Below are 24,770 nucleotides of genomic sequence, written 5' to 3'. Positions count from 1 at the left end.
CTGCACTGTGAGGCCAACGCTCTAACACTTATCCAGCGGGCTGCCAGTGCCAGTTATGGAGAAAAAATGGACACTTTGGGCACAATTTCAACATTTTCAGTCGGGAGTCAACTCGCTTTTGTTGCAAGCCGATGAGACACGAGTGGTTGTGTTTTGATTTCAAAAGCGCAAGCGCGCGATGAGGTCATCTGAGGTCAGCCGAGTACGTGCAAGCGTAACAGGGGTTGCACCTTGATGTGCGCAGGTGGTGACCACCAAACACTGGCTGTGGGGGCTGTTAACCCAGGAAAGAATGGGCTTGGTTTTTGTGAAGGAGGCCCCATGTAAAGAAAGGCAGGAGGAATGCGGCTCTCTGAAGAAGAAATGCTCCCATCCAAATTAGGGGTGGGTGGGGGGGGGGGGCATCCCCTCCAAAATATAAAGTGAGAGCCTTTAGCATTTTAATATTACAAGGGTGCATTCACATGTTAGCAAGCTTAAAACCAAAAGAAAACATTTTTTGCAAAACATTGACAGAAAGTATGCCTTACGTAAACCACAAAGCGCAGGAGAGAGGAAACCCGCGCTAACAAATACAAATTGTGACTAGTGATGGGCGAGTACTGATATCAGGTCATCATCAGGCCAATACCAGTCTTATTTTAAGGTATTGAGTACTTATGAGGGCTGCTGATACCACCCACTGATACTTTCACGAAAAAATAAAATCTGACATTGAATAAGTCCTCCTCCGCAGTAGGTGGCGCTATGCTGCGGCAGATTGACACATTCGCTAATCATCTTCTGCGTAGGTTTTCATCATTATGTCATTGAAATTTTATGTATCAAAAGTACAAGAGGTACTGATGGTCAGTATTGGTGAGTAGACGAAAAAGTGACTACTCTGTACTGAAATCGGAATTGAAAAAAGAAAAAAAAAGCGGCATTAATCATCCCTAACATGATTTTCTACAGTGTATGGTGGCCTTCAGGGGACCAAAAAAAAAAAAAAGCAAAGCTGTGTTGTAAAACTTATGACTTCTCAACTTTCCGCTTCGGGCTTCGACTGTCATATTCATATCGTCAGCACTGAATAACAAGTGGTGTCCCGTGGCCACGAAAGGAAGGGGGGAAAAAAAACGCGAATAAAACAACATTGGGAAATGTATGACTTCTCAGTATGCACAGTTGTGTTTCAACTGTCACATTAATACGGTCATCGGTGAATAACGAGCAGCGTACGCTGCCCTCGAAGATACCAAAGGGCAAAAGTTGCCATTGAGCTCTTGTTAGGACTCCTCGATATTCAAATTTCCGTTTCAACCGTCACATTAATATGGTCCGCAGCTTGTAACAAAGCGAGTGACGGTGGCCTTTTAGGGCCCAAAAGGTTCAAAGCTCTCCATTGTGAAATACTTCTTACGGCTGCTGAGCATTTGGAACTGTCACGTGAATAGAACCAACGGGATAATACAGTCAGACGTGATATGGTGCTCTTAAATAAAACAAAACGGGAAAATCTCAGCTACTTCTCAATATTCGCCCGGGCACTTTGATCGTTCAATTTATATATTCAGCAGAGATGGCAACTCTCAGCAAGCAATATCGAGCGGCCTGAACGGAACAAAAAAATGTGTAATTGTAAAACCGAGTGAGTCAGATTTAATAATAATAATAAATAATCATACATTTTATTTGTGGGCGCCTTTCTAGAAACTCAAGGACACCTTACAACAAGCAGTTAAAATCACAAATGCAATGTTCAAAATAACATCAAATAAGAGAAGAAAAAATACAACAAAAATAACAATAATGGCTTTTTAATAATCTGTGTGTCAACTGTCACATTTCTACGGTCAGCAGTAAATTAAATCGTCTCCGCGGGTCTCGAAATGCCAAAAAGGCAAAGAGCGCAATTGTAAACCTTGAGAGATGATCAATATGCAAATTGAGCTTCAACCGTCACATGAATTGGTTCACAGTGACGCACGGTGGCCTTTTTTTAAGGCCGAAATCACAAAGCTCTCCAGAGTCAAACTGAGTAGATTGTCGCTGGAACAGATTTACAGTCAGCAGAAAATAAGCACTGTGCAGTGGATTGTGAGCCATCTAACATCCTCGTTGTAAAAAACGTATGACGGAGTCAAATCTGAGCTTGAACTGACAAAATCGTGTGCTGGACAACAAATCGTAATGGTGACTAATTGGTTCGTTTGAGTCACTTGGCACCTTTGCTTTGCAGACGCGCTTTCTGCTGGCTGCTCACTTGAGTTGAGCAGTAAATCCAGGACGTGATGCACACCGTCAGAGCATTTCAGACACGCGGCTAATATTTCTGCGCAACGTTACACCTTGGTCGGCCTATATGCGGCAGGGAGGGGTGGGGTGGGGGTATCCGTCACCGTGGCGGCCGTCCAAAGCCGCTTCGGGACGAGACTGACGGGCGCCAAGCCACACGCCAACACAAACGCACGAACCCGCAGCCGTGAACGGGAAGGAAATTGCCGAGGGGGGAACGTACCTTAACGAGCCCCCAACCGCTTCTTGGTGACAGCTTCCCCCAAACTTTTTGGTCTCTCCGCTTCGGACCTGCTTTCTGGAAGGCTCCGCACAAAATAACAATCCCCAAAAAAACGTTCGCGCCGAAGTCGGCGAGCTTGTTTGTTTGTTCAAAACACGTCCACAAAGTAAGGGAAAAGTGTTCCGATAAACGTGGCGGAGGGAGAAAGCGAGACCGTCGGAGTCCGTTTGGTGAATGTGAGCCGACCGGGTTGTGGCGACTCACGCGAGGCAGCCGGCCCGCAGCGGGCGCCACCAGGTGCTCATTTACATAACTGCACAGGCTGTAGCCAATCACGGATGGGGAGCAAGGTGCCTCATTGGATATTTAAGAAGGGGGCTTGGTCCAATGAGAAGCTGCGAGGGGCGGGGCTGCGCGCTTGACAACTTTAGGGTGAAACTTAAGCGTGCCTGTGCGCGCGAGTGCGCGTGCGCGAAAAGCCTTTTAAAAGGAGCTTCGATGGCATGTCAAGATAATACGACAAAACACAACAGAGCAATATTATAAAACGGCTGAGTGTTAAATGTTTTTTTTTAATTCCATGAAAATGTATTACACATGAAAGTGAAATGGAAGCCAAGCCTGAGCAAATGTTTGCAAACAATTCTCAACGATGAGATGCAAATTGAACTTAAAAGTTGAATACAACTGAACTGTATTTAACAAACATAGACCGGATGAAATGTGAAAGCCGCATAATGCGTGACGTTATTCGATGTTTGAACATTTAATTTGGTCATTATTTGCGCCACTCTTTGAGAAGTACTGGCATGTACTTAGTTTAACTTGACTTAACTGCCGGGTAGGCGATTAAGAACGTTTTTTTCCCTTTTTTTAAATAATGTTAATTATTTGATGCGATTATTTGTCATCATTGTTACTTTTTGTCCCTTTATTTCCTGACATATAATCTCTGCCTTGTCTTTTCGTGTTACAAAGCACCTGGTTCCGGCCATTTAATACGTTCCCAATGCTTGTGAAGGAAACTTTATTACCCAGCCGTCGATGGCACAACAGCGCAGCATTACGGCCCCCTGGGCCGTAATGAGTCAAATTGAAGGCTTTTGCAGTAAAGCACAGCAATGCGGCCGCAAAGGCTGAGAGTTGTTGATATGGGACCCTGAGGCAGAAGCAGAGACTGGGAGGAAATTTGCGTTTCCAAAAAAAAAGGGGCCGCCCGTGTGTGTTTACGTCGTTTTGCAAGCGAAAGCTTTATCGGCTGCAATTTCCCTACGTGTCGCTACATGCCCGCTTGACTGGGAGGCGGACAAAAAGCTTCAGCTGGAAGGGACAATCAAGGTTATTAACCCAGTGGGATCCACCTCGGATTGAGGGCGGGATCTTGATATCATGTTTATGGTGCACCCGCGGGCCGTGAGTGCCTTCAAAAAGATGCTCGATGAAATACGAAGCCAAGTTTGTCACACGTTTGGGGGCGGGGAGAAAGGGTGAATACAGAGTACTTTCACACACCTCAAATGAGTCGGGACCGAGAAATGTCCACACGATCACGCGCCAAAAATGTCTATTTTTAATTAACAACCGATGGACACTTCTCAGCAGACCCGTCCCTACGGGTGGCCAATTAGGGCCCGTGCCCCCCCTACTTGATCTTCCAAAAAATGAACTTGAGTATGACATTTTCATTTTGTTTCATCACAGGAGCTGTTTTTGTGTCATGAAATACCGATGTTGAGTTGTTGATCCCCAAGACGTTCAAAAAGTATCAGGAAATAACTGAGATTTTGTTGGAATGATGGCCAGTGTTTTTGACAAAAGCCAATCGCAGCCTTACTGAAAATAACGGGTGCAAAGATCAAAACTTGATGACGACAACAATGGTGGTACGGTTGATTTTTTTTTTCCTTGTTTTTTGTTTTTTCTTGTGTGTGTGTGTGTGTGTGTGTGTGTGTGTGTGCCTGGCATGACACGTCTGTAAAATACATCTCGCAATTATCGCGTTATTGTTCACAAAATATTACAAAGGGTACTCGCTCAATATCGCATATTTTTACCAAGTTGGGGGTGAGGGGGGGGGGGTTCATTGAAGGTAATATCATGACATAACGCGGCAACATGCACTAGATTAGCGTATAAATTAAGACTTCTTTCTGGCCTCATTCTCTCCGTGTGTCGTTTACATTTCATCACTTTAATGAAAAGCAATCCAATATGCAACTCTCAAGTGTTTCAGAATGTTTGGCCTTGATAATGTGTCCTGCTTTTTCCGTCCCCTCCCAAACTTTCAGTCAGGATAAAAGATGCAATTAAAAATGGTGTTTCTGTATATGTTATCTTCTAAGGGCGGACAAAGCTCGTGTTTTCTCGCGGCCGTTTGCGACATTTCAACACTTTGTCAAGTCGCCGCTGCGCTCTGTTAGTCACCGAGGCAACCGTCAATCCCGCGGTAGAAATGTTGACCTTTCCCCCCATTATTTCCTTGTTTTGCACTCTTCCTTCATTGTGTTTCACTCTCTCTTAATTTCCAAGACCTTTTTTTTTTTTTTCAAAGAGACTTTCTTGTGGGAGGAATGTTTGTGTCACACTTTCTCCCATAAGCCCCCCCCCTCCTCTTCCCGAAGCGTTTTGAGCATAAAGCAGCGGAGCATAGCGAGCAGGTCTGATCCTGTGAGGAATTCACTGGGTAGACATTGTAACACGAGCCGGCGCCGTACTAACAAATTTGTTTCTATACCGTAGCTTTCACAGGTATCTGCACTATGCTTTAGTATTTTTATTTCTGGACATTATTATTTTTTTTTTAAAACTTTTACCATTTCACAAGATGATAGGGTGGGCCAGATCTGCCCCCCCCCCGGCCTGGTGCTTGAGTTTGACAGTGTGCTATTAAGGGCAAATAAAAATACCTTGTGTCTTTGACACACCACGGAGAAGAGTTTCATTAATGACCTAGCCAAATTTGAGTGATTACAACCCCCACACCCCCGCCCCACACACAAAATTACAAAGTGTTCAAAATGTTTCAATTTCATGAAAAACCAAGACAGTTTCCGCTCTCAGACAATGTAGGCACGTCCGCTGAATATGCTGAAACCGCGCGCCACTCAACTGTTACGTGTCAGTCAAACACAGCTATCTAGCTAGCATCTGTCTGATGCTAACACATCCTTCCCATGTTTGAGCTACGAAAATCTATCCGCTTAAAGCATCCGGTGGCTGGAATATACCCCATACGGTTGTCGCAGAGACCTCCGTGCTGTGACGAGAGGCACTAGTGGCAAACTAGCTCGCGAGCTAACAGGCTTCCTGACACAGTGGATGGGCGCTACTTACGCCGTACGAGCTAGCTAGACACGAGCTTTGGCCGGCTCAAATGCGGCTAAGTGTGGATAATCACGTGACCGCAGTAGTTTCTAAATCAGTAACCTTCGCCTCCATGGTGACAAATACGCTACACGCTTCTGACAAGTTTCGCTATCGCTAAGTGCAAACTGCTAAGCTAACCTGAAATTGACATGTAATCGTGAAATAACGGAATAAAGTGCTGAGGTGATTGAGTAGACTTTTCACATCACGGTAAAGCAGAGAGTACACTGCTGCGAAGAGCAAAACAGGCAATATAAATCAATCGCAATTCGCTATGCTACATGACTAACAGGCCCAAAACCGGAAGCTGCACTACCTTAAGTTTGCTGTTGTATCTTTATTGTTTAATATAACCTTTGCTTGAGGTCTCTGGGATTAAATTAAATTAAATGGATCCTCATATTTGGAAGAAAACATTAGTAAAACTGCTGCGCAAAGAAATAAATCAAAAAGCTATTTCGAAATTCTATTCAAACGTGTACAAATGTATTTATAAACACATCTTAGAATTAATTTACAAGGTTTTATTACCAATTGTGAGTATTCTTTTGCGCGTTGACGGGTGATTTACCGTAACCTAATGTTTTGAAAACACAAAGTATCGCCTTTTGACGAACAGTGAAAACATCACAGCAAAGTGGAAATGTCTAAATGGGGGGGGGGGAATGGACAATACAAGCAGCCCAAACAGTCAGCCAGTATATATCAACCTACCCCCACCCTGTCTCACCCTGACAGCTGTGCAGGGCTGCAAAAATTCAGACAACACAGATCACTCGCAGAATGCCAAGCTTGCAGTATATGTTGGGAACTCGCGGAAAACCACATAGCGAGCATACTGGCCGCATTGAAAACGGCTCGCGTGTCCTCTTTTCACCGGGAATAATCCGCAAGCAGGAAATTGGGATGCGGATTGAACCCCACCACGTATTCCCATTTCCTATGTCGCGCCGATGTGAGACCGGATGTCCTCCGTTTGAATTAAACATGCAAGTGGACGTTTTCTAATGCCACCATCACATTGCAACCGTGCCAAATTTATCACCTGGAGCTGTTCAGAATCAATATTTATCTGATAACATGACAAAACCATAAAATATTTAAATAAAATACATCATACTCTTCAGACTTGGGCTGAATCATTTTTAAAAAAAATCATCCAATAGTGATTTTGCCTTCCCTCCCCGCTCCAGTTTTCCATACAATGTGATGTCAATTTGAATTTGATTAATTGTTTGGTCATCCACCCACTCCCCTGCACCCCAGAGGTGACCCTTCACACAGTCCTCCACTCCCCGGGGACCTCCTCAGCTGTAGCATTGCACTTGTGCCCCTGCTCGGAGGAGAGGGCGCCGGTGTCCGACTACCTTTGGGGGGGGTGTCGGCTTTCACTTTCAGACTCTGCTATTCATCTGTACACACACACACACCAATGTGACAGTGTGTGGGGGGTGTCGCCGGTGGTATTCGAGAAGCTCCTCTGCAACTGTTGCACCCGCCGCCCTGTTCACTCCAAACCTCCCATGATTCACCTGTCCAAGATGGATGTCGTCATTCAATGCTCTTCCTCTTTGCCCCCCTTCCTTCTCAGAAAAAAATGCGACTCGGTCAAAAGAAGAGCCGCTATAGCAGGTGGTGTCCAAGCTACGGCCCAGGGGCCATTAGCTTTCATCCTTGCATTTTTCTGCCCTACAAAGAAAAAAAAGTTTGCCCTAGACCAACAATGGTGGTGCAACCTTGACTGGCAACCAAGGTTAGACTAACAACACCAGGGGGCGCAGTTTTTCCATCGCAGCAAGTTGGTTGCGGGCCGTGTGCCGTTCACGATTGTCCAGGTCAGCCTCATGGGGGCCGCATCTCTCCGTGGGCGGTCGGGACTCGAGTTCAATGAACTCTTAAAGGCGGGAATTTGTCTCCGTCGACAATGACCCTACGAGCTCTCCGGAGAAAGAACCGACGGATGCATGATGGAACATTCATCAAGACGGTTTTTGAAGTGTGACTTGAAGAGTTAATAAACACCAGACGCAAATGCTCAGATGCCCCTCGTTAAAATTCCACGAGCCAGCCGAGCGGAGAGACAAACGAGGCTCCTTTTCAAAATCGAGCCCTTTGACCCCCGTTGCTCTTCGTCACCACGGCAACGGCAGTCTGACCGCTTTGCCGTCTCTCTCTTTCCCGAGCTCTTCGGGGAGAGTTAGTCGTCAGGCACCGGGGGGACAGGTGAGGAACGCGTTGAACTCGGAGAGGTGCCAACGAGTGCCATTGCGATGCCGTGAGAGGCGGTGCTAAAAATACCCCCGCCGACACACGGGCTCCAGTTTGCAAACGGCGTGCAAACTCGAAGCCCAAATGACACTTAGACCGACAAGTCGAATAATAACGACGTTGGGAGTTCAAGTCGTATGAAAGAGGCAAACAAATATTTGAGAATTTGGACGAATGTTGGCCTCTGACCTTTTTCCCCCACCAGGGCCCGGTTCATGTCGGGGTGAGGTGAGGTTGGCTCAAGCCGAACGGACCGATGATGTCATCAGCAGACACACAAGCACGCGGTGACATCACCGCGCCTGAACGCCATTTCAAATGTTGACGTCCACGGCCCCCGCCACCACTTCCAAGGAAGGCGCCAGGTAGCCTCCCCCAAGGGCCACATGAGTTGCCCTGCTTGAAAAATAGCTCGCCGGCGATCGGACATTGTGATTTTCGAGGAAAGTTACTCAATATTTGAGTTTTGTTGTTGTTGTTTTTTTTAATCCAAACTCATACTGTGTGTGCCCCACCCTTTTGGGAGCATAGTTTTGGACTTGTCTCTTTCCCTCTCACCCTTCTTTTTGTTTCTTTTTCATCAAAAAAATTCAGTCGTTCAGTCTCCCTTGATCGGTCATTCATCTTTCATTCATCTTCCTAACCGCTTGATCCTCACTAGGGTTGCGGGGGGTGCTGGAGCCTATCCCAGCCGTCTCCGGGCAGTAGGCGGGGGACACCCTGAATCGGTTGCCAGCCAATCGCAGGGCACACATAGACAAACAATCATCCACGCTCACACTCACACCTAGGGACAATTTAGAGTGTTCAATCAGCCTGCCATGCATGTTTTTGGAATGTGGGAGGAAACCGGAGCACCCGGAGAAAACCCACGCAGGCCCGGGGAGAACATGCAAACTCCAAGAGACATGCAAGACTCCAAACAAGAAGTCGATAAGCACTATCGGAAAAAAAAAAAAGGACCGACGCCATTTGAATGCACTTTTTTGATTGGTCTCTAGTGTCTGTCCCTTCCAGCTCTGGCCTCCCTGTGTGGAGTTTGCATGTTCTCCCCGGGCCTGCGTGGGTTTTCTCCGGGTGCTCCGGTTTCCCCCTACATTCCAAAAACATGCCTGGCAGGCTGATTGAACACTCTAAATTGTCCCTAGGTGTGAGTGTGAGTGCGAATGGTTGTTCGTCTCTGTGTGCCCTGCGATTGGCTGGCAACCGATTCAGGGTGTCCCCCGCCTAATGCCCGGAAACGGGTGGGATGGGCTCCAGCACCCCCCGCAACCCTAGTGAGGATCAAGCGGCTCGGAAGATATATGAATCAATGTCTGTCCCTTTGGTTACAAACTCCTTCACGTCAAGGCTGTCCTTCCACGGCCCGGAAATCTCACACTTTCCGCTTGACCCCTCGCCACCCCCCCAAAAAAAAAAAATTAAAAATGCCATTTGTTTTTTGTGCCGAATGAGATTTTCTCCTTCATTCGAGCGGCGGGACCCACAAGGTCCAGCCAAACACAAGACAAGCGGATTTGACAGCATGTCTCCAAGCCTGGAGCGCACCAAAGTAACAACACGGTGGACATGCGCGTTGTCAAGCATCCGTCTGGATGTCATTAAAGTGCTTTGCTATCTACGTCTGGAGCGCAGTTCAATCCCAAACAATTCCAGATGTCGGAAGATGATCTCGTCAGCCGCGGACGAGAACCATACGGGCTGGCGAGTCGTCACGATGATGCAGAAAGAAAAAAAAAGATGAGGGAGTTTCCAGCCTCATCCCGACTGTAAATACAGTTTATGGGCGGCACTGTCGCACTGTCTCCCGCACGAATGCTGTAAGCGTGGGGAGCAATTAACATAATGACATAATAAGTGAAGCCACATTGACAAGATGAGCGATTCGGCGTCGAGGGTGTGAGGATTTGCTCGTTGAAATGATCCGGCAGATGATCCTCAAAATGGGACTTTTGTCAACCCTCAAAGCCTTTGAAGGTGTTCGAAGAGGGCGCAAAGGAGCCATTTACTAGTTCAATGTATCAGGGGCGGGAAATGAAAGTAATTTGTAATTTGGCAAATATGACCATGGATAAATAAAATTCATTTACTCACCAATGTGGTGCCTGTTCACTGAGCTGCAGATCTCCGCGAGTGTCCCCAAACGTTTTTAAATGCACCGTAGCTTGTAAGTGCCCAGCCGTGCTCTGATGTTTCCTTGCTGCCTTGGTGAAACAACTTCAATGGGTAAATCCAGCGTGGCTCCAAACACCAAATCGGTCCGTTGCAAGCAATCGGCATTCCCAGCAGTACAATTTGAGGAGTTTCTCAGAGGCTGTGAGCCACGGGTGCCGTTCATAATTGCTCGTCTGAAAACGACGGACAAACCCTTTTCCTTGTTGGGACAGGCTAGCTAGCGCAGGAGTTGGGCGACCTCTTTGCACAATATCCAGCTTTTCGTGGAAGGTCCGTCTTGAAAATTGTGTGGGAAGTAGTTCAGCAACCACGTCGTCTTCTTCTTCGGCCGTTTTGGGTTAAAATGCAGTGAGAGCTCCCTCTAGCAGGCGCTAATCCAATCACCGAACGCGCACGTCCAGTCTCAACGTAAGGCATTCTCGCTGGCCCCGGTGCGCAGACTCGTGATCTGATTGGCTATTGCAACCCGACTGTGCCCGTTCTTTTACAGCGCACAGGGGCCTGTTCTGTTTAATATGAAGTTTAATTTACCTGGCAACACAAGCTAGCTGAAATATGATTGGTTAAAAACTCTACCATAATAAGTTATTTATCGAGTGGCTTTCAATGTTATTTAAAATAACTCGACTAAGTGAAAATAATGACATAAAGAATACAGGGAATAATTTTGCATACATATTTATGAAAATAAAATAACATGAATTAAATTTGTGTTATTGTATGAATGTTTAGGCCAGCAGAGAAGGCCTTGCTGGCCCTGAGGATCCGCCACTGGTTGAACCCTTGCAAAATTGCAGTTCGGTATTCACTGATTGACACTGCAAATTGCTGTTTTTTTTGTGAGGAACCACAAGGCTATTCACTGAAAAAACAAAATTGTTTTCGTGTTCCGCGAACATCAGTGTAACTCAAGCGACGATATTTGACAGGTATTTATATACAGATATTTGATTGAACGTAATGAGAAAGAGCAATTGGGTGCACATGATCGCTTTTTCCCACCCCACCTGCTGACTAATTCGTTTTAATGTGTATTACAACCAGCGAAGTGACAGTCTATTTATCTTCATTGCGTGCAATTTGCTTTTTTGGACGGCATCCGTGTCGAAAAGGATCCATTAAGTCATTTTAGGTTGCGTGTTGGAGCGCAGCTGCTCCAACACGAAGTCCCGCTCGCACATATGTTTGATATGAGTTATGCCTGGAGATTATCAACAGTAATTAGGGAGACGTTCACCCAGATTTCCTCACTGATTATAAGCCCGTTCGGGAGGTTTCTGTGTCGAGGCACGCAAAGAGGAAAAGTTCACGGTGACGCGTGTTCTCATCCATCCCGTGATGAGAGACGCTCGCTGTGACCGAGCGTCTCTCATCACGCAATGGACCGTCATAGTCAACCGAAAAGTTGCCAGCGCGGCAAATCACTGCCATTTGGGTTTCATTGTTCTCACCCCCACTACATCGAAGATTTTGAGACGGGCTTTCACAGTACTCACGCCAAGTCTTTGAGTTGTGTGCCCCCCAGCGCATTACCGCGGGGTGCCACATCGCGCCACTTGGCACTGAGAATCTGTCCTTGCGGTCATTAATTTGTAAGTTCATGAATGAGATGATTAAATGAACAGATTCACAATGGCGTCGTTTTCTCAAATCAGCGTCCACATCGTCTACTGAAGTGATTCTTAAACTGGGGTACTTGTAATGCTAATTAATGCTGTACTGGCTCCCTCTAGTGGTATGCTAAAGTATCACTAATTACATTTTTTAAAATTTGTGCATCATGTTAGAATGGCTTACATTTTGTTAATATAATACAGCACCGTTATGGTTAGTTGAGTTGTATGCTACCTTTAAGTACAATATTTTGGCACTGTATGTTTTCAAACACCTATTTACCGGGATGTGTAAATGTATTTTTTTACTTTTTGTAATGACAATGAATTTAGACGTCAGACTTGTTGCGGCCTTTATATTCACATATTTGCCATTCTTTTTCCCAATTCGATCCTTGAATCCATACTTGCCTCAGGAAGTGGCCTCGCGCTCGAGGCGTTACACTATCTTGAAAAAGCAGTAAGTTTGTTTACAGATACAACAACCCCTAAGATGGCTTGAAGGATCTTTTTTTTATTGCGGAAAGCAGTCCACTTAAAGAGATTCTGGAACAAAATAAGGAATGGGGCAAGTATCATGACACACATCCAGGATTTACACTTTATAACCTTCCTGTCTCACGAGGAAATAAAAGGAAATGAAAAAAAGAAAAAAATATATATGTCAAAACCATATGATGGAGAGAGGCAGACTGCACTTAAAATGTCAGCTTTTATCACGCCGAGAAGATCGCGATAATACGCGAGATGGAGTGGAAAGTCCGTCTGTGGCGAACATGACAAGATAAGCGGCGGGTGACGCCAAAGTCCCGTTTAAATGACATAACACGGCGGTTGCTTATCGAGACGGGACACATGGAAGCCGTCATCTCCTTCGCCGCCACTCATAACTAGTTTTGTTTGCTTTGGGGAAAAAAAGTCACGCGAGGATGACGACGATGCGACCCCGCCTCACACCGCGATGAAAGAACATCTTTCCCCAAAAAGCAAAAAAGAGCTTTGTTGGAGTGAGCGTGGCCTACTCCCATTTTGAAAAGTGATGGTGAAGCCAAGTAGTTAAAAGACTCCAGGTTTCGCCGTTGGAATCCAAAGCCGCATCAAAGAACACAGCGCTCTCAGAAAGATGATACTCTTCTGGAACCTCGGATCGCGACTCCTGCTTTCTGCTGACCCGAGAGCGGCATGACGCTATCATGTCCCGTGATTGACAGCTTATGAGCCCGGCTAGCAATTTGTGCGTTTGGCATCTTGCCTGCGGAGGTCACGCCATTTTTTTTTTTTTTTTTTTGGTAACTGTTGTTATTGGGTGGGAGAGTGAAAATCTATCAGAAGGTTTTTGACGCCAGCGTCATACTGAGATGAAGTTGTGCAAAAGTGTGGATAAAGTTCAACTTTCCACAGAGAAGGTCAAAAAAAAAATTGCGGAAGGGTAAACGCATGCGGTTAGATTAGTCTCTAATCTTCACAAGCCTTCGAAATGTTCACCCCATTGAGGTGATTTCATCTTTTCAGATTCTATTCTCTTTATTTCAAAGTGTTTCTTTTGGGTTGCTCGGCTTCCGGAACATCGATGTGAATTATTTTATTTCTTTTGTCCCCCATCGAATTCCAGCCTTCAAAAATCTGTTGTACTGGCAAATAGAACTTTGCCGACAGCAGCAGCAGGACCGTTTCTTTTACTAAACAGATGTTTTATTTGCCCCGGCGGGCGATCTCAGCATTTTTCCGTCCTGATTGGCTGGTCAGAGCAGGCCAAGTTTGAATAGCAAATCACGTCTGACGCGCTCTTCACAAATTAATGCATTTCATAAATCTCTCTTTACTGGTGAGTATGATGAATTTAATCAAATTTCAAAAATTTTTGCCATTTTTTTGGGGGGGGAGGGGGCGGATAAACATTGTTTTGGAACTTCTCCATATGACATACGTGCCACACTTGCATTTGGAATTGGTTCTTTCTATAATTGTGATGTTTTTAAAAAGGGGCAGACTACACACATGATCATGGAAAGAAAAAAAAAAACAAATAATCAAGTACATTTTTACTGGTCCTGTCGTGTATGGAGCAAGATCAGAAATACTGAACAGGTTTACAATTTACGATTGTCCATCTCGGTCGTTTTCTGAGGAGATTTGAGAGAGAGGGCGGGAACAAAACAAAAAAACAAACAAACAAAAAAAACACTCTTAAGACGCCCGCACCACAGGCGAATCATTCACATCCAACAATTGGGCGCTGCCAACTTTGATCGCAATATTGCCGGTATGTGTGCACGGCTTTACATGGCAACGAGCTGAAACTGACTCGACAGTGCCCCTGCTGACTGCAGCCAAGAAGCGCACTCTACTTTGCCCTCAACCTTTTGTCGACAGTTGATGGTGCCCATACCTGAACCAGATTGACACTTCTTTTTTTTTTTTTTCCTCCTCTCCTTTGAAAACATGCACACGCGCACAAAATCGAATCCCGCACACGCCGCTTGACACCAGGAGGAAAAAAAATTGTGCATTAACAAGCAGAGCTGAGGCACAGCATGGAGTAGAAAAATATGTTCTGTATTTGGGACGCGAGTGTGCAAATATCAGGTAAGGACGCTGCTTTTTCTTGAACCGTTTTGATTCGCTGAGCTCCGGCAAGAATTCCGCATCCATTATGAAAGATTTATGAAGAAATAATGGGAGGTGAGAAGCCCGGAGGTGATTTTGTTCAGTACCTTCTGCCATCTAGTGGCTTTGCTGAAGTTGTCACACGGACTCTTCAGCAGGCATGCTAACTAGCTACCTCGGGTGTCAATTCTGCTTCAAGGTCCGCAGAAATCCAAAACAATGAGCATCGGAAGCCTTATCGTGTGTATATTGGAAAGGATCGCTACACATGAGATGGAAGGCATCTTAAGAGGTTGGGGAGGAGGAAACCGGAATGAAGGAGTTGGAGCGGGAGACTGTCAGAAAAAAGAAAAGAAGAAAAAAAAAACTCCTTTCCTTCACTCACATTCGTTCTCCCGCAGGACGTGGAACATGTTGGCGGCCAAGCCGGTCGTCGTCGTCTGGTCCTTCCGCCTGGGCTGTGCGAAGCCCTCGTCTTCATCACCGTCGTCATCGTCGTCGGCGTCTCGGTCTCGCTCTTCCTCGGGCTCCGTGCTGGACTCGCCGTCCTCTTCGTCGTCCCTCTTGCCCGCGGCGTCCTCCTCCGATGTCCGCCCTTGCAGCGCCAGGATCTCCGGGATGTCGGTGTGGCTTTCCCAATGCTCTGAACATGAAGGCAAATTGCAAACTATTTAATTTCCAAATTATTCAATGAAGAATTGTGCTCAATTGTAAATACATTACAGTGCACTCCGCTTAATAGAACACCGGTTAATAGAGTAATCCGCTTAGTAGAGCAAAAGGCTCTGGAACGGATTTGCCTAATGCAATTTCCTATAAAGATACTCCGCTTAATAGAACAGGCCGTAAGCAATGAACATTGTAAACTAGTGGTTTTCGAAGTGTAGCTATCGCGATACTGTACCACTATCGCGAGAAAACGCGGTAGTTCTAGCCGTATACAGTTACAGGTAGCACGCGTCACTCCACACATAGACACACGCACGTCACAATGGCTTCAACTTCATTCAAGAGACGAGGGCTATCACCTGCGGATAAGAAGGACATACTCAGACGATACGATGCATTGCCGGATTCTCAGAAGGTACGCCCGCGGTTTCCAGGACTTCCCTCTTATCCAGCGCATTGAGAGGGAAGTCAACCGCAAAATTACGGACTCCTGTTTCCAGACAAAAGTAACGACATTTTTCTCGTGATTTGAGATGTTTGACTGAAGTTGATTAAAGTTGTTGTTTTGTTGTTTGATTAAAGATATGGACGTCCACAGTCGAAATATCTCTAACTCGTCAGCAGGGGGTTTTCTGCGTGCATAACTTGGTCGTCGACGTGTCTGAAGGTGTACCTAATAAAGTGTCTCCGGTTAATAGAAACTCCGCTTAGTAGAACAGATGCGCTTCGGCCCAATGGTGTTCTATTAAGCGGAGTGCACTGTATTTTGCCACCTAAAAACACAATTTTCACCGTTTTATTTTACAGGAGAAAAAGGCTGTCCAGATGTTCGAGGCGCAAAAAGTTAAATGCAGTCAAAGCGGGAAAAACTGACGAAGAATCAAGCTCACCTCTCAAGCAGCTGTAGCCATGCGGCCGGAGGCAGAGGCACAGGCGGCCGTCGGTGGCTAACCTCAGGAGGCTGTTCGCCGCACGGTAGACGTCATTACGGGCTGCTTTTGCCGTCTTGTAGCCTCTCCTCTCGGCCCACGCTGGAGATCAATCAAGAAGAACGTCAATACGGCGCATTCATCCAAAAGTCGAGCCATCTCAAGTTAAGATCAACTTTTTCTAGGGAGAACGTGCTTCAGAAAAGGAAACGCAACTACGTCGTACGGCTTTGGAAATGCTCAGCGACTGTAATCTCCTCTCAGGGAAAGTGATTCTGTTCATATCGTTTGTTTCTCAGCGGGAATTAAAGTCGCAAATTGCTTTTTTTGGGAAACTAATTGCTGAAGGGGTTGGAAAATTTGCAGACGTTGGCAAACAAATACACACATAAACATAGACACGCCTTTCCCATTAGGGATTACTCGGCAACTCTAAAGGAGGACTTCCCTTCTTAAAAGGAGAGGCACGTACCCTCGCAAACATCCCAGGCGGTCCAGGGGGCCTCCGTTGAAACCTGGTCTCCTTGATGAGTGTTGACTTCTTCTAAATTAGGATGCTTGAGCTTCAGCGCCGAGAGGAAGGGCGTCCTCTCGCACAGATAACCCACCGAGCTGTACGGCTCCTGCAGCTGCGACACCGGGTAGATGCCGGCCAGAATCTAAGGAAACAAAATACGTTACACAAGGGAGAGGTTTGGGTGAGGGTGGGGAGGGGGGGAAGGGGGGGGGGGGGTTCCCTCGTACCTGCAACTGTTTATCCACACACGAGGGGAAGACGAGGCCGGGGCAGTCGCAGAGTTTGACGCTGGGGGTGAGGTAGTAGGTCTGGAAGTATTTGGTGTGGCCTGGGGTCCGTGACACACTCACCACCTTTCGGCCAACCAGGCTATTGATGACGGATGACTTGCCAACATTCGGGAAGCCTAAAAAAAAGTGGGCAGTCAGGTGTGTTCTCTCTCCCGTTCGGTCTTCATTTTGTCACATTTCAGTCAAGAGTAGAAGCTCTCATGCCAAATTTTTCATATCACGAACACAGTCCAGTTCCCGCCGCATATGGGTGCCAATGAATTCAGCTGGTCATGGATTTCGTATTGGAAGGAGCGAGGTTGGAATGAGGTGAAGGAGCTTTTTTTAGACAAGCCATAGCCCTGTTTAATAGAAAAGTCGTGCTTTGCTGCCATCTTGAGACAACTATTAGTGATTATAAACATTTCAAACAGGAGGGTAGCAGCGATTACGCACCGATTTTTGGTGTAGACGCTCTACCGGGTCAATAGCGGGGTAACGCCGAGAAGAGAAACTTCAAAAGTGCCATTTCCCAAAAGTGGCTTAATTCCGAGTTGCACGGCAACATTTTCGGCAAAAAAATAGACCTCAAAAGCGTGAGCCCAAACCATCATCGTGATGATGTCAAAAGTACTGCATTGCTTCAGTCTCCAGGAACTATGTTGAAGTGAGTCGCGAAGCTTCATTTCGACAAAAGCAGCACTTTCTCACCAATGTTTTGGTGAGGAACAATGCAGAAGTAAGCGCAGAACCTTCATTGAGACAAAAGTAGAGCGCTTCCAAAAATCTGGCTAACAGGAAGAAATTAGAAATGGTTTTTTTTTTGGGGGGGGGCATCATTCACTCACAGCTCTTTCCATATTGCTCATGAACACTGTCATTTATCTTTAAACTTTAAATCGTTGATAATGGTACAAAACGTTCCTGAAAACATTGGCGCAGCAGTAGTAAAGGCAGAGTTGGGAATTGACTCATTTCAAGTATTTTATTTCCATTTTTTAAAAATCTGAAGTTGGAAACCAAGCAAGCAAGGAAGAGTTGGTGTTCCACCTTCAAGTGTCGCGTCATGCAGCGGAAAGGAGAAACTGACCAATGCAACCCAGGGTGAGAACGCCGTCTTTGTAAAGCTCCTGCGTCGGGTTACTCATCTCCAGGGCGCTATCGCTCTGATGCTCCACGAGCACCGACGCGGCCTCCTCGTCCGGGGCCTCGTCGTCTTGTTGCTCGGCAACGGCATTCGCCTGGATCTTCTGCTCCCAGCTGGACAGGTCGACTGCATGCCGTGAAGACGACATTTTTAAATGGGCTCGCGCCGATGTGTTAAGAGTCGCGTGTTAAAGGGTCAATGTCCACAAGGCGAACTCGCTCACCTCTTCCAGTGGTGATATCTTGACAGGCCTTCAGGATTTCCATGGGACCCCCGGCGAGACTCCAGTCAGCCTTGCGCCTCATGCGCTTTTTCTGGAGCACTGTGAGCCAGGAAAACAAGCAGGCAATGGTTACATCAGCAACGAGGCCAAACGTTCCCTCGTCCAGCGATCCCAACCGCGCCGCCAAAGATCTTCAGATCTGACGCGGGGAATAATCCAATGTCATTGTCAATCATTATCGTACTGTAAAACAAGTAGCTGGGCTCAGTTCATGTTAGGATACACTGCCCCAGGTCTACCAAATTGTCAGGTTTCTTTCACAATGCACGCACACCTGTGCTATAGGCCTGGCCGCGGTGGGAGGTGAAGCAGACGATGTGCAGCTGCGGGAACTGCGAAGTCATGTAGTGTTTCCACGCGATCACCAGCGCCGGCGGACAAAGGTCCACTTTGTTCAGCACCAGCACCATGTGCTTCTTCAGCTCGCCGGTGATGTAGCGGTACACCTCGGGGGGGAACTGCAGCACCTGGGAGGCACATGATGCCGTAATTAATGCTCACTCATTACGTGCGCTTAAATGACACTCGAAACTCCAGTGAGAAGAAAAATCCCCGGCACACAAAAACATAGACGGGCCACTTAAAAATTCTGCCTATCAAGGAGAAAAAATATATACTGACTTTTAAATTGCTTACATACATACAGTTGTGGTTTTGATGTGTCTGGTATTAACTCATTCCATTCTCAAGACTTGTCTTGAAAACCCACTACGGCTCACTACCAATGACGTATTTATACGTCATTTCCTTGTTTTTATTTATTTTTTGCATCATAGTGTGCAGAAGGGTCTGACATAGCCTCCGAGTTAGGATCAGGCTTGTCTGCATTGTAAATCATTTAAAATCTGTCCAGCAGGTGGCGGCGTGTGTTAAGGGCTTAGCCAGGATCATTCTGCAGAATAAGTAGAAGTGGCGGGTTCGAGGGGCGAGGATGCATGGATGGAGTAGGGTGAACCTCTAGCAATGGAGAAATCAAAACAATCAACCCTTTAGGAAAAAAATTCTTCCACCATGACTCGGGAGAGGATTTAAAAAAAAAAAGAATTAGAACACTTTTGTCCCCCCCGCTGAAAAGTAGCAGGCGTGTGCGCAAACATCGTCTGGCTCATGCGAACGCCATACCGCAGCTAAAGTGCCCTCGCAAAAGCGTTGGCAAAGGCCGTTGTTACTTTTGATACATCAGGCCACCTACTGGGTGCCGGATGTCCACGATGAGCAGGACGACATCTGACATCTCTAACACTCGCCACAGCTGCCTCCATGTCTGAGAGAAACGGAAAAGAAGAAAGAAAAGTTGAAGAGACTTGACGGTTCAACTCATCTTCAACATTATTCCTTGCTTACAATACGGATGGTTTATTTCTGAGGAAACTACTGCCTGCTAGTGGTGCCTTATGGAATTACATTCTTCTCAGTTAAGTAAAGTAAAGACAAAAAAAAACTCAAGGGTTCTGTCAAAGTGAATACGACAGGTCCACCTTTTATTCATGTACCGACTGCTCTCCTAGCTGGTTGCAATATGATGGCGTCTATCCCACTGGCGGACATAATAAAGTTTTCTGAATCTGAAGCTGAACAATAGACAATCTCACCACATTTCAAGTCACGTTTAAAATCAAAATTGTTTTCCACTCCATCATGGCGTCTTCCCCTAGAAGACTTTACAAAATCTTAGAGAAGTGAAAATAAAAATGATAGTTTGCTCGCTTTATATGCTGTGCAATTCCCCCCCCCCCCCCCCCCCCCTCTGTGTGGCCTGGTACCAAATGGGCTAAGGACAGGTGACTTAGGGAGCCTGGCTCTTATAGAACGCACCTGAAAATCAACTAAGTGAAAATTGAAAATTCCAGTGGGGGTAGGACTCCGCCAAGGCTGCCCTTTGTCGCCGATTCTGTTCATAACCTTTATGGACAGAATTTCTAGGCGCAGCCGAAGCGTTGAGGGAGTCTGTTTTGGGGGCCTCAGTATTACATCCCTGCTTTTTGCAGATGATGTGGTGCTGTTGGCTCCTTCAAACGGGGCTCTACAACTCTCACTGGAGCGTTTCGCAGCCGAGTGTGAAGCGGTTGGGATGAAAATCAGCACCTCCAAATCTGAAACCATGGTCCTCAGTCGGAAAAGGGTGGATTGCCCCCTCCGGGTCGGGGAGGAGATATTACCCCAAGTGGAGGAGTTTAAGTATCTTGGGGTCTTGTTCACGAGTGAGGGCAGGAGGGAGCGAGAGATCGACAGGCGGATCGGTGCAGCGTCTGCTGTGATGCGGACGTTGTATCGGTCTGTCGTGGTAAAGAAGGAGCTGAGCCAAAGGGCGAAGCTCTCAATTTACCGGTCGATCTACGTCCCAACCCTCATCTATGGCCACGAGCTATGGGTCGTGACCGAAAGAACGAGATCCCGGATACAAGCGGCCGAAATGAGTTTTCTCCGCAGGGTGTCCGGGCTCTCCCTTAGAGATAAGGTGAGGAGCTCGGTCATCCGGGAGGGGCTCAGAGTCGAGCCGCTTCTCCTCCACATCGAGAGGAGCCAGATGAGGTGGCTTGGGCATCTGATTCGGATGCCTCCTGAGCGCCTCCCTGGTGAGGTGTTCCGGGCATGTCCCACCGGGAGGAGACCCCGAGGAAGACCCAGGACACGCTGGAGAGACTACGTCACCCAGCTGGCTTGGGAACGCCTCGGAATCCCCCGGGGAGAGCTGGAAGAAGTAGCTAGGGAGAGGGAAGTCTGGGCTTCCCTGCTAAAGCTGTTGCCCCCGCGACCCGGCCCCGGATAAGCGGTAGATGATGGATGGATGGATGGATGGATGAAAATTGTGATTAGGGAGATCCTTGCAAAGACATTTGGGCTCATTGTTTTTACCTCCAGGTTGTGCTCAAAATGGCTGAGGGATCCGGGCGGGTTCCTGGAATGCAAGTCATCCAGGTACTGCCTGTACGACTTCTCCTCTTTCCTCAGCAAGTCGGCTCGGCTCATCTCGTAGTTCCAGGGCGGCCGTCGTGGGAAACCCAGGCCTGGAATAATCGAGTTTCACAATGACAAGTGAGCATCCATTAAGCACACTTCTATATTGAGAAACATCATGTGGAGAACATAAAAAAGAAAAAAAAAGAGAGAGAGAGAGAGACCTCTCTCTGGCGGGTAGATGTCCTCGATGCCGATTTCCAGTTGTTTGTCTGAGATGGGCAGCAGGATCTTCTCCTGGGCCATTTTCTTCCGCTTCTCCACTTCCTCTTTGCTCTCCTTTTCAAAGTGAAGACGAAACCTCCCGAGAGGAATCACAAGCATTTAACTTCACAGGAAATTTCAGCTTTACAGATGCCACGCTTGCTCCGCAGGCGGGGGGTGCCGTGGTTGAGTCTACTGCTGGGTCTCAGTCAAAGCAAAGATGCCATCTGTTCTTTTTTCCAGAGGGGGAAAGGTGGCATACATTAGAGGCATGCTGCTCATTTCCTCAAAGTGGATGACAAACCTGGTGATAAATTGAGGTGTGGCACATGTTCTGCTGTGTTGTTGTTTACAAATGTTTTCCCGTTTATTGTGTTGCTAAGGGAAAGGGACGCAAGCTTAAGTGCACGGGCAAAGTCACCTATTGGGATCATGTCTGCCCTCTCGGCCAGACGGCTGCTGATTTATCCTCAGGATGTCGGCGGTCTCACTGTCCGACGTGTCCGACTGACGATCCCCCCCGCGCTCCATGCTGGCATTCCGGCTACTTGGTCCTGAGCCTGTGTCACCTGCGAGGGCAAACCAGTCATTCAGTCACTACTGGGGATGTCCCAATCACGTTTATTTTGCACGCAAGTCTGAGTCACCCGATTTTGAGGACGTGCCAATAGAGTCCCGATAAATCAACCATGTATTAAGGGGGGGGGGGGGGATAAAAGAGTTCTTCCAAATGGTCTGAATCTTTTATTATTTGAACAAAACTATCCTAATTGCCAAAGTTTTCTGAATCTGAATCTAACACAAACATGACTACTTCCATCGCTGAGAGCTTTACAAAATGCCATATTGAATCCATCTTCCATCAATGTCGTCTCCAAATATGTGTTAGCATTAAGCTAGCAGACTCCAAAGCTTAAACGTTTTAAAACACACAACAAATATTTCTCTTTGTTTTGTTTGACAAAAACGTCATCTGGGAGCGGAGTTGAACTAAACTTTGAACGGGGCTCCTATCTCAAATTGTTACTTGCAATGCAAGGCAAATGAAAAAAAAAACAATGCCTCGGAAAAACTCAAGTAGGGTCGCTTGTATGTTAAGGCACCACTGTACTTAAAAGGAAATTATTGAGACAGTAATATGCCTAATTACATTCAATCCCCGGAAAGTTAGTACTAAGTACATGATTGACAGTAATGCATTATTAAATATTAATGAATTACAAAACACCCAATAGGCACGGTGTATGAACCCGTTCCCTGGATGTATAAAATATCATTCTATTACACAATGACGTAAATGTGCTAAACAAAGTGTCACAGTCTGCAATAACGTGAGGCAGATATGGATAGAAATTAATAATACAAACACTGGCATGTATGCATACAATTAGTATCGCTTCTCCACACTTGATATCAATCGTGAAGGAAGTTAAGACCACCAATTCTCGCGGTCAGTAGATTATTATCGTACCGCTATCCTATAAACAAGCTAATAATTAGCTTGACGTAACGTGCCACCACAATGACGATAACAGCGAGTAGCATTTCCAGAAACTTTAATTGTCTAAGAGCTAATGCTAAAAGGGTAACGCTTCGTGTCAGTTTTTTTTACCTCGCTTTCTTTCCCGTTTGACTTGCAGCTGCTTCTTCTTTTGCTTGTTGCTAAATGGCTTTTTCCGGGGCATGTCTCCGACTGATAGTGGGTACGAGTTTTGTTTGTAAATGTCGTTGTTACGTCCCCGGGTATCCGGCGATGTTCTACAGCGGCGAAGTTTTTCGACTCTGGCCACTTTCCAGTGACGCCATGTTTCACTGCAGACTGCGGAGAATGTCGGGCGAAACCATCGCGATGATCACGAATTGAGCGAGATGGGATTCAAATAATTTAGCTTTGATGTCAATTTTATTACCAAAGAAATATCATCACATAACATATTAATGCACTGACACCAGCCTTTTTAAATTTCAACGACGAAATGTGACTGAAATGCTAACCGTGACCGATTGTGCTCCCCCAGACAATGAGGTCTCTTAGTTTTGTCCACTTTGTCATCACTTCGTAAAGCCGCGTCAGACGCTGTGGAATTTTTTTTGGCTTAACGATAAATTACTTTCTGTGGTTTGAACCAACAGATCCAACAAATGAGGCACGGCATCTCAACTTGACAGTTATGACTATCCGAGCGTCAACATGAGTTTGTGTAAAAAGCGTGTTTGTCACCTTTGTACATTCCGGAGAACGCGACTACGATTATTTGACGTGTGTGACGAAAGTGGGGTAGAGAATTCTGACAACTTCATAAACGATGTAGTTTTATTTTATTGAATTAAACATATTCCCGTTATATCTTTACCTAAATGTAATGTTCGAAAACATTCACATTTTAGGAACCAGTTAAGTACAATTTCTTTGAGCAAATTATGCAAATTCATATGTGAAGAGTCCATGTTCTTTTTTAATGTCAGACGGTTACATTTTTGATCATTAAATCTAATTTTAGATTTTCATTCCTATTTTTCGGAATTGGTTGAAGCACATTTCACACATTTTTTGTTTTAGTTTTTGCATATTGTGTGACTGAATGTGCATAAACAAACCAGGGATAAAGGTTCCAAAACTTTTATTGATCATTTACACAGACAATTACATGTAACTAATTTCTTGAGTTCTTTTTTCCAATATTTGTTTTAAATCAAAGTCAATTTCAGACATGTAATTTCGTATTTGTGCAACTGAATATGATGAATGGCCATAAACAAACCAGTGATAAATGTTCCAAACATTTTATTGTTCATTATTTAAAAAAGTCAGATGTGCAAGTGCGTCCATAACTGCGTATAACAAACATTATTCTGAATGTATTTCAAAGCTAGACACTGATCAGACACACACAAAAAGCAGAATGATGGGATTACACCGCGAGAGCCTGCATTTAGGTATCCATTATTTATATATACATACACACGTCACACGTTATCAGCTGGTAGTATACAATGTATCTACAAATACATGATTGTTATTTTTGACTTTCCTGACAAGGAAATAACCTCTGTCCCTTTAACATTAAAGTATGCCACGCGGCAAAAGTTAAAAACACTGATGTAAAAAGTCATTTCAAATACTCTCCAGAGCATAACATGGTTATGACCCGCGCGCTGCATTTATACAGAAGAGCAGAAGGTGATAAAACGACACGAAAGACAGGCACTCTCTCGCATCCTTTTCGTTTCCATTTTTAAACCATCACTGTGATGGACTGTAAAT

General features: G+C 45.8%; 2 protein-coding genes across 7 annotated transcripts in view; both read right to left on the bottom strand.

Moving 5' to 3' along the window:
• Positions 1–2,757, bottom strand: part of ddr1 (discoidin domain receptor tyrosine kinase 1) — a 46,685-nt gene extending 43,928 nt beyond the window's left edge. For all 4 annotated transcript variants that reach the window (XM_052064994.1, XM_052064995.1, XM_052064997.1 and 1 more), the window contains exon 1: positions 2,501–2,757. The gene's annotated coding sequence lies outside the window, so the exon portion shown is untranslated. The remainder of the gene's footprint in view (positions 1–2,500) is intronic.
• Positions 2,758–12,416: 9,659 nt separating this feature from the next.
• On the bottom strand, positions 12,417–23,688 carry gnl1 (guanine nucleotide binding protein-like 1). 3 transcript variants are annotated; one of them, XM_052065107.1, is made up of 12 exons: positions 23,118–23,688; positions 21,927–22,074; positions 21,466–21,602; positions 21,200–21,351; positions 19,536–19,607; positions 18,618–18,810; positions 18,284–18,382; positions 18,004–18,186; positions 16,872–17,050; positions 16,600–16,786; positions 16,089–16,229; positions 12,417–15,172 (listed from the first exon to the last, which is right to left on the bottom strand). In XM_052065107.1, the coding sequence occupies exons 1-12, from the start codon at positions 23,188–23,190 to the stop codon at positions 14,907–14,909; spliced, it is 1,830 nt and encodes a 609-aa protein (XP_051921067.1). In that variant the 5' UTR covers positions 23,191–23,688; the 3' UTR covers positions 12,417–14,906. The 3 variants fall into 3 exon arrangements, with proteins under 3 accessions (XP_051921067.1, XP_051921068.1, XP_051921069.1); XM_052065108.1 differs by lacking the exon at positions 23,118–23,688 and having other exon boundaries at positions 21,466–21,737; positions 21,927–22,070; XM_052065109.1 differs by lacking the exon at positions 23,118–23,688 and having other exon boundaries at positions 21,466–21,732; positions 21,927–22,068.
• Between the last annotated feature and the right edge of the window lie 1,082 nt (positions 23,689–24,770).

The sequence above is a fragment of the Hippocampus zosterae genome, chromosome 5 (assembly GCF_025434085.1).
Source record: "Hippocampus zosterae strain Florida chromosome 5, ASM2543408v3, whole genome shotgun sequence".
Classification (NCBI taxonomy): Eukaryota; Metazoa; Chordata; class Actinopteri; order Syngnathiformes; family Syngnathidae; genus Hippocampus; species Hippocampus zosterae.
This window is presented reverse-complemented; position numbering and strand designations above follow the sequence as displayed.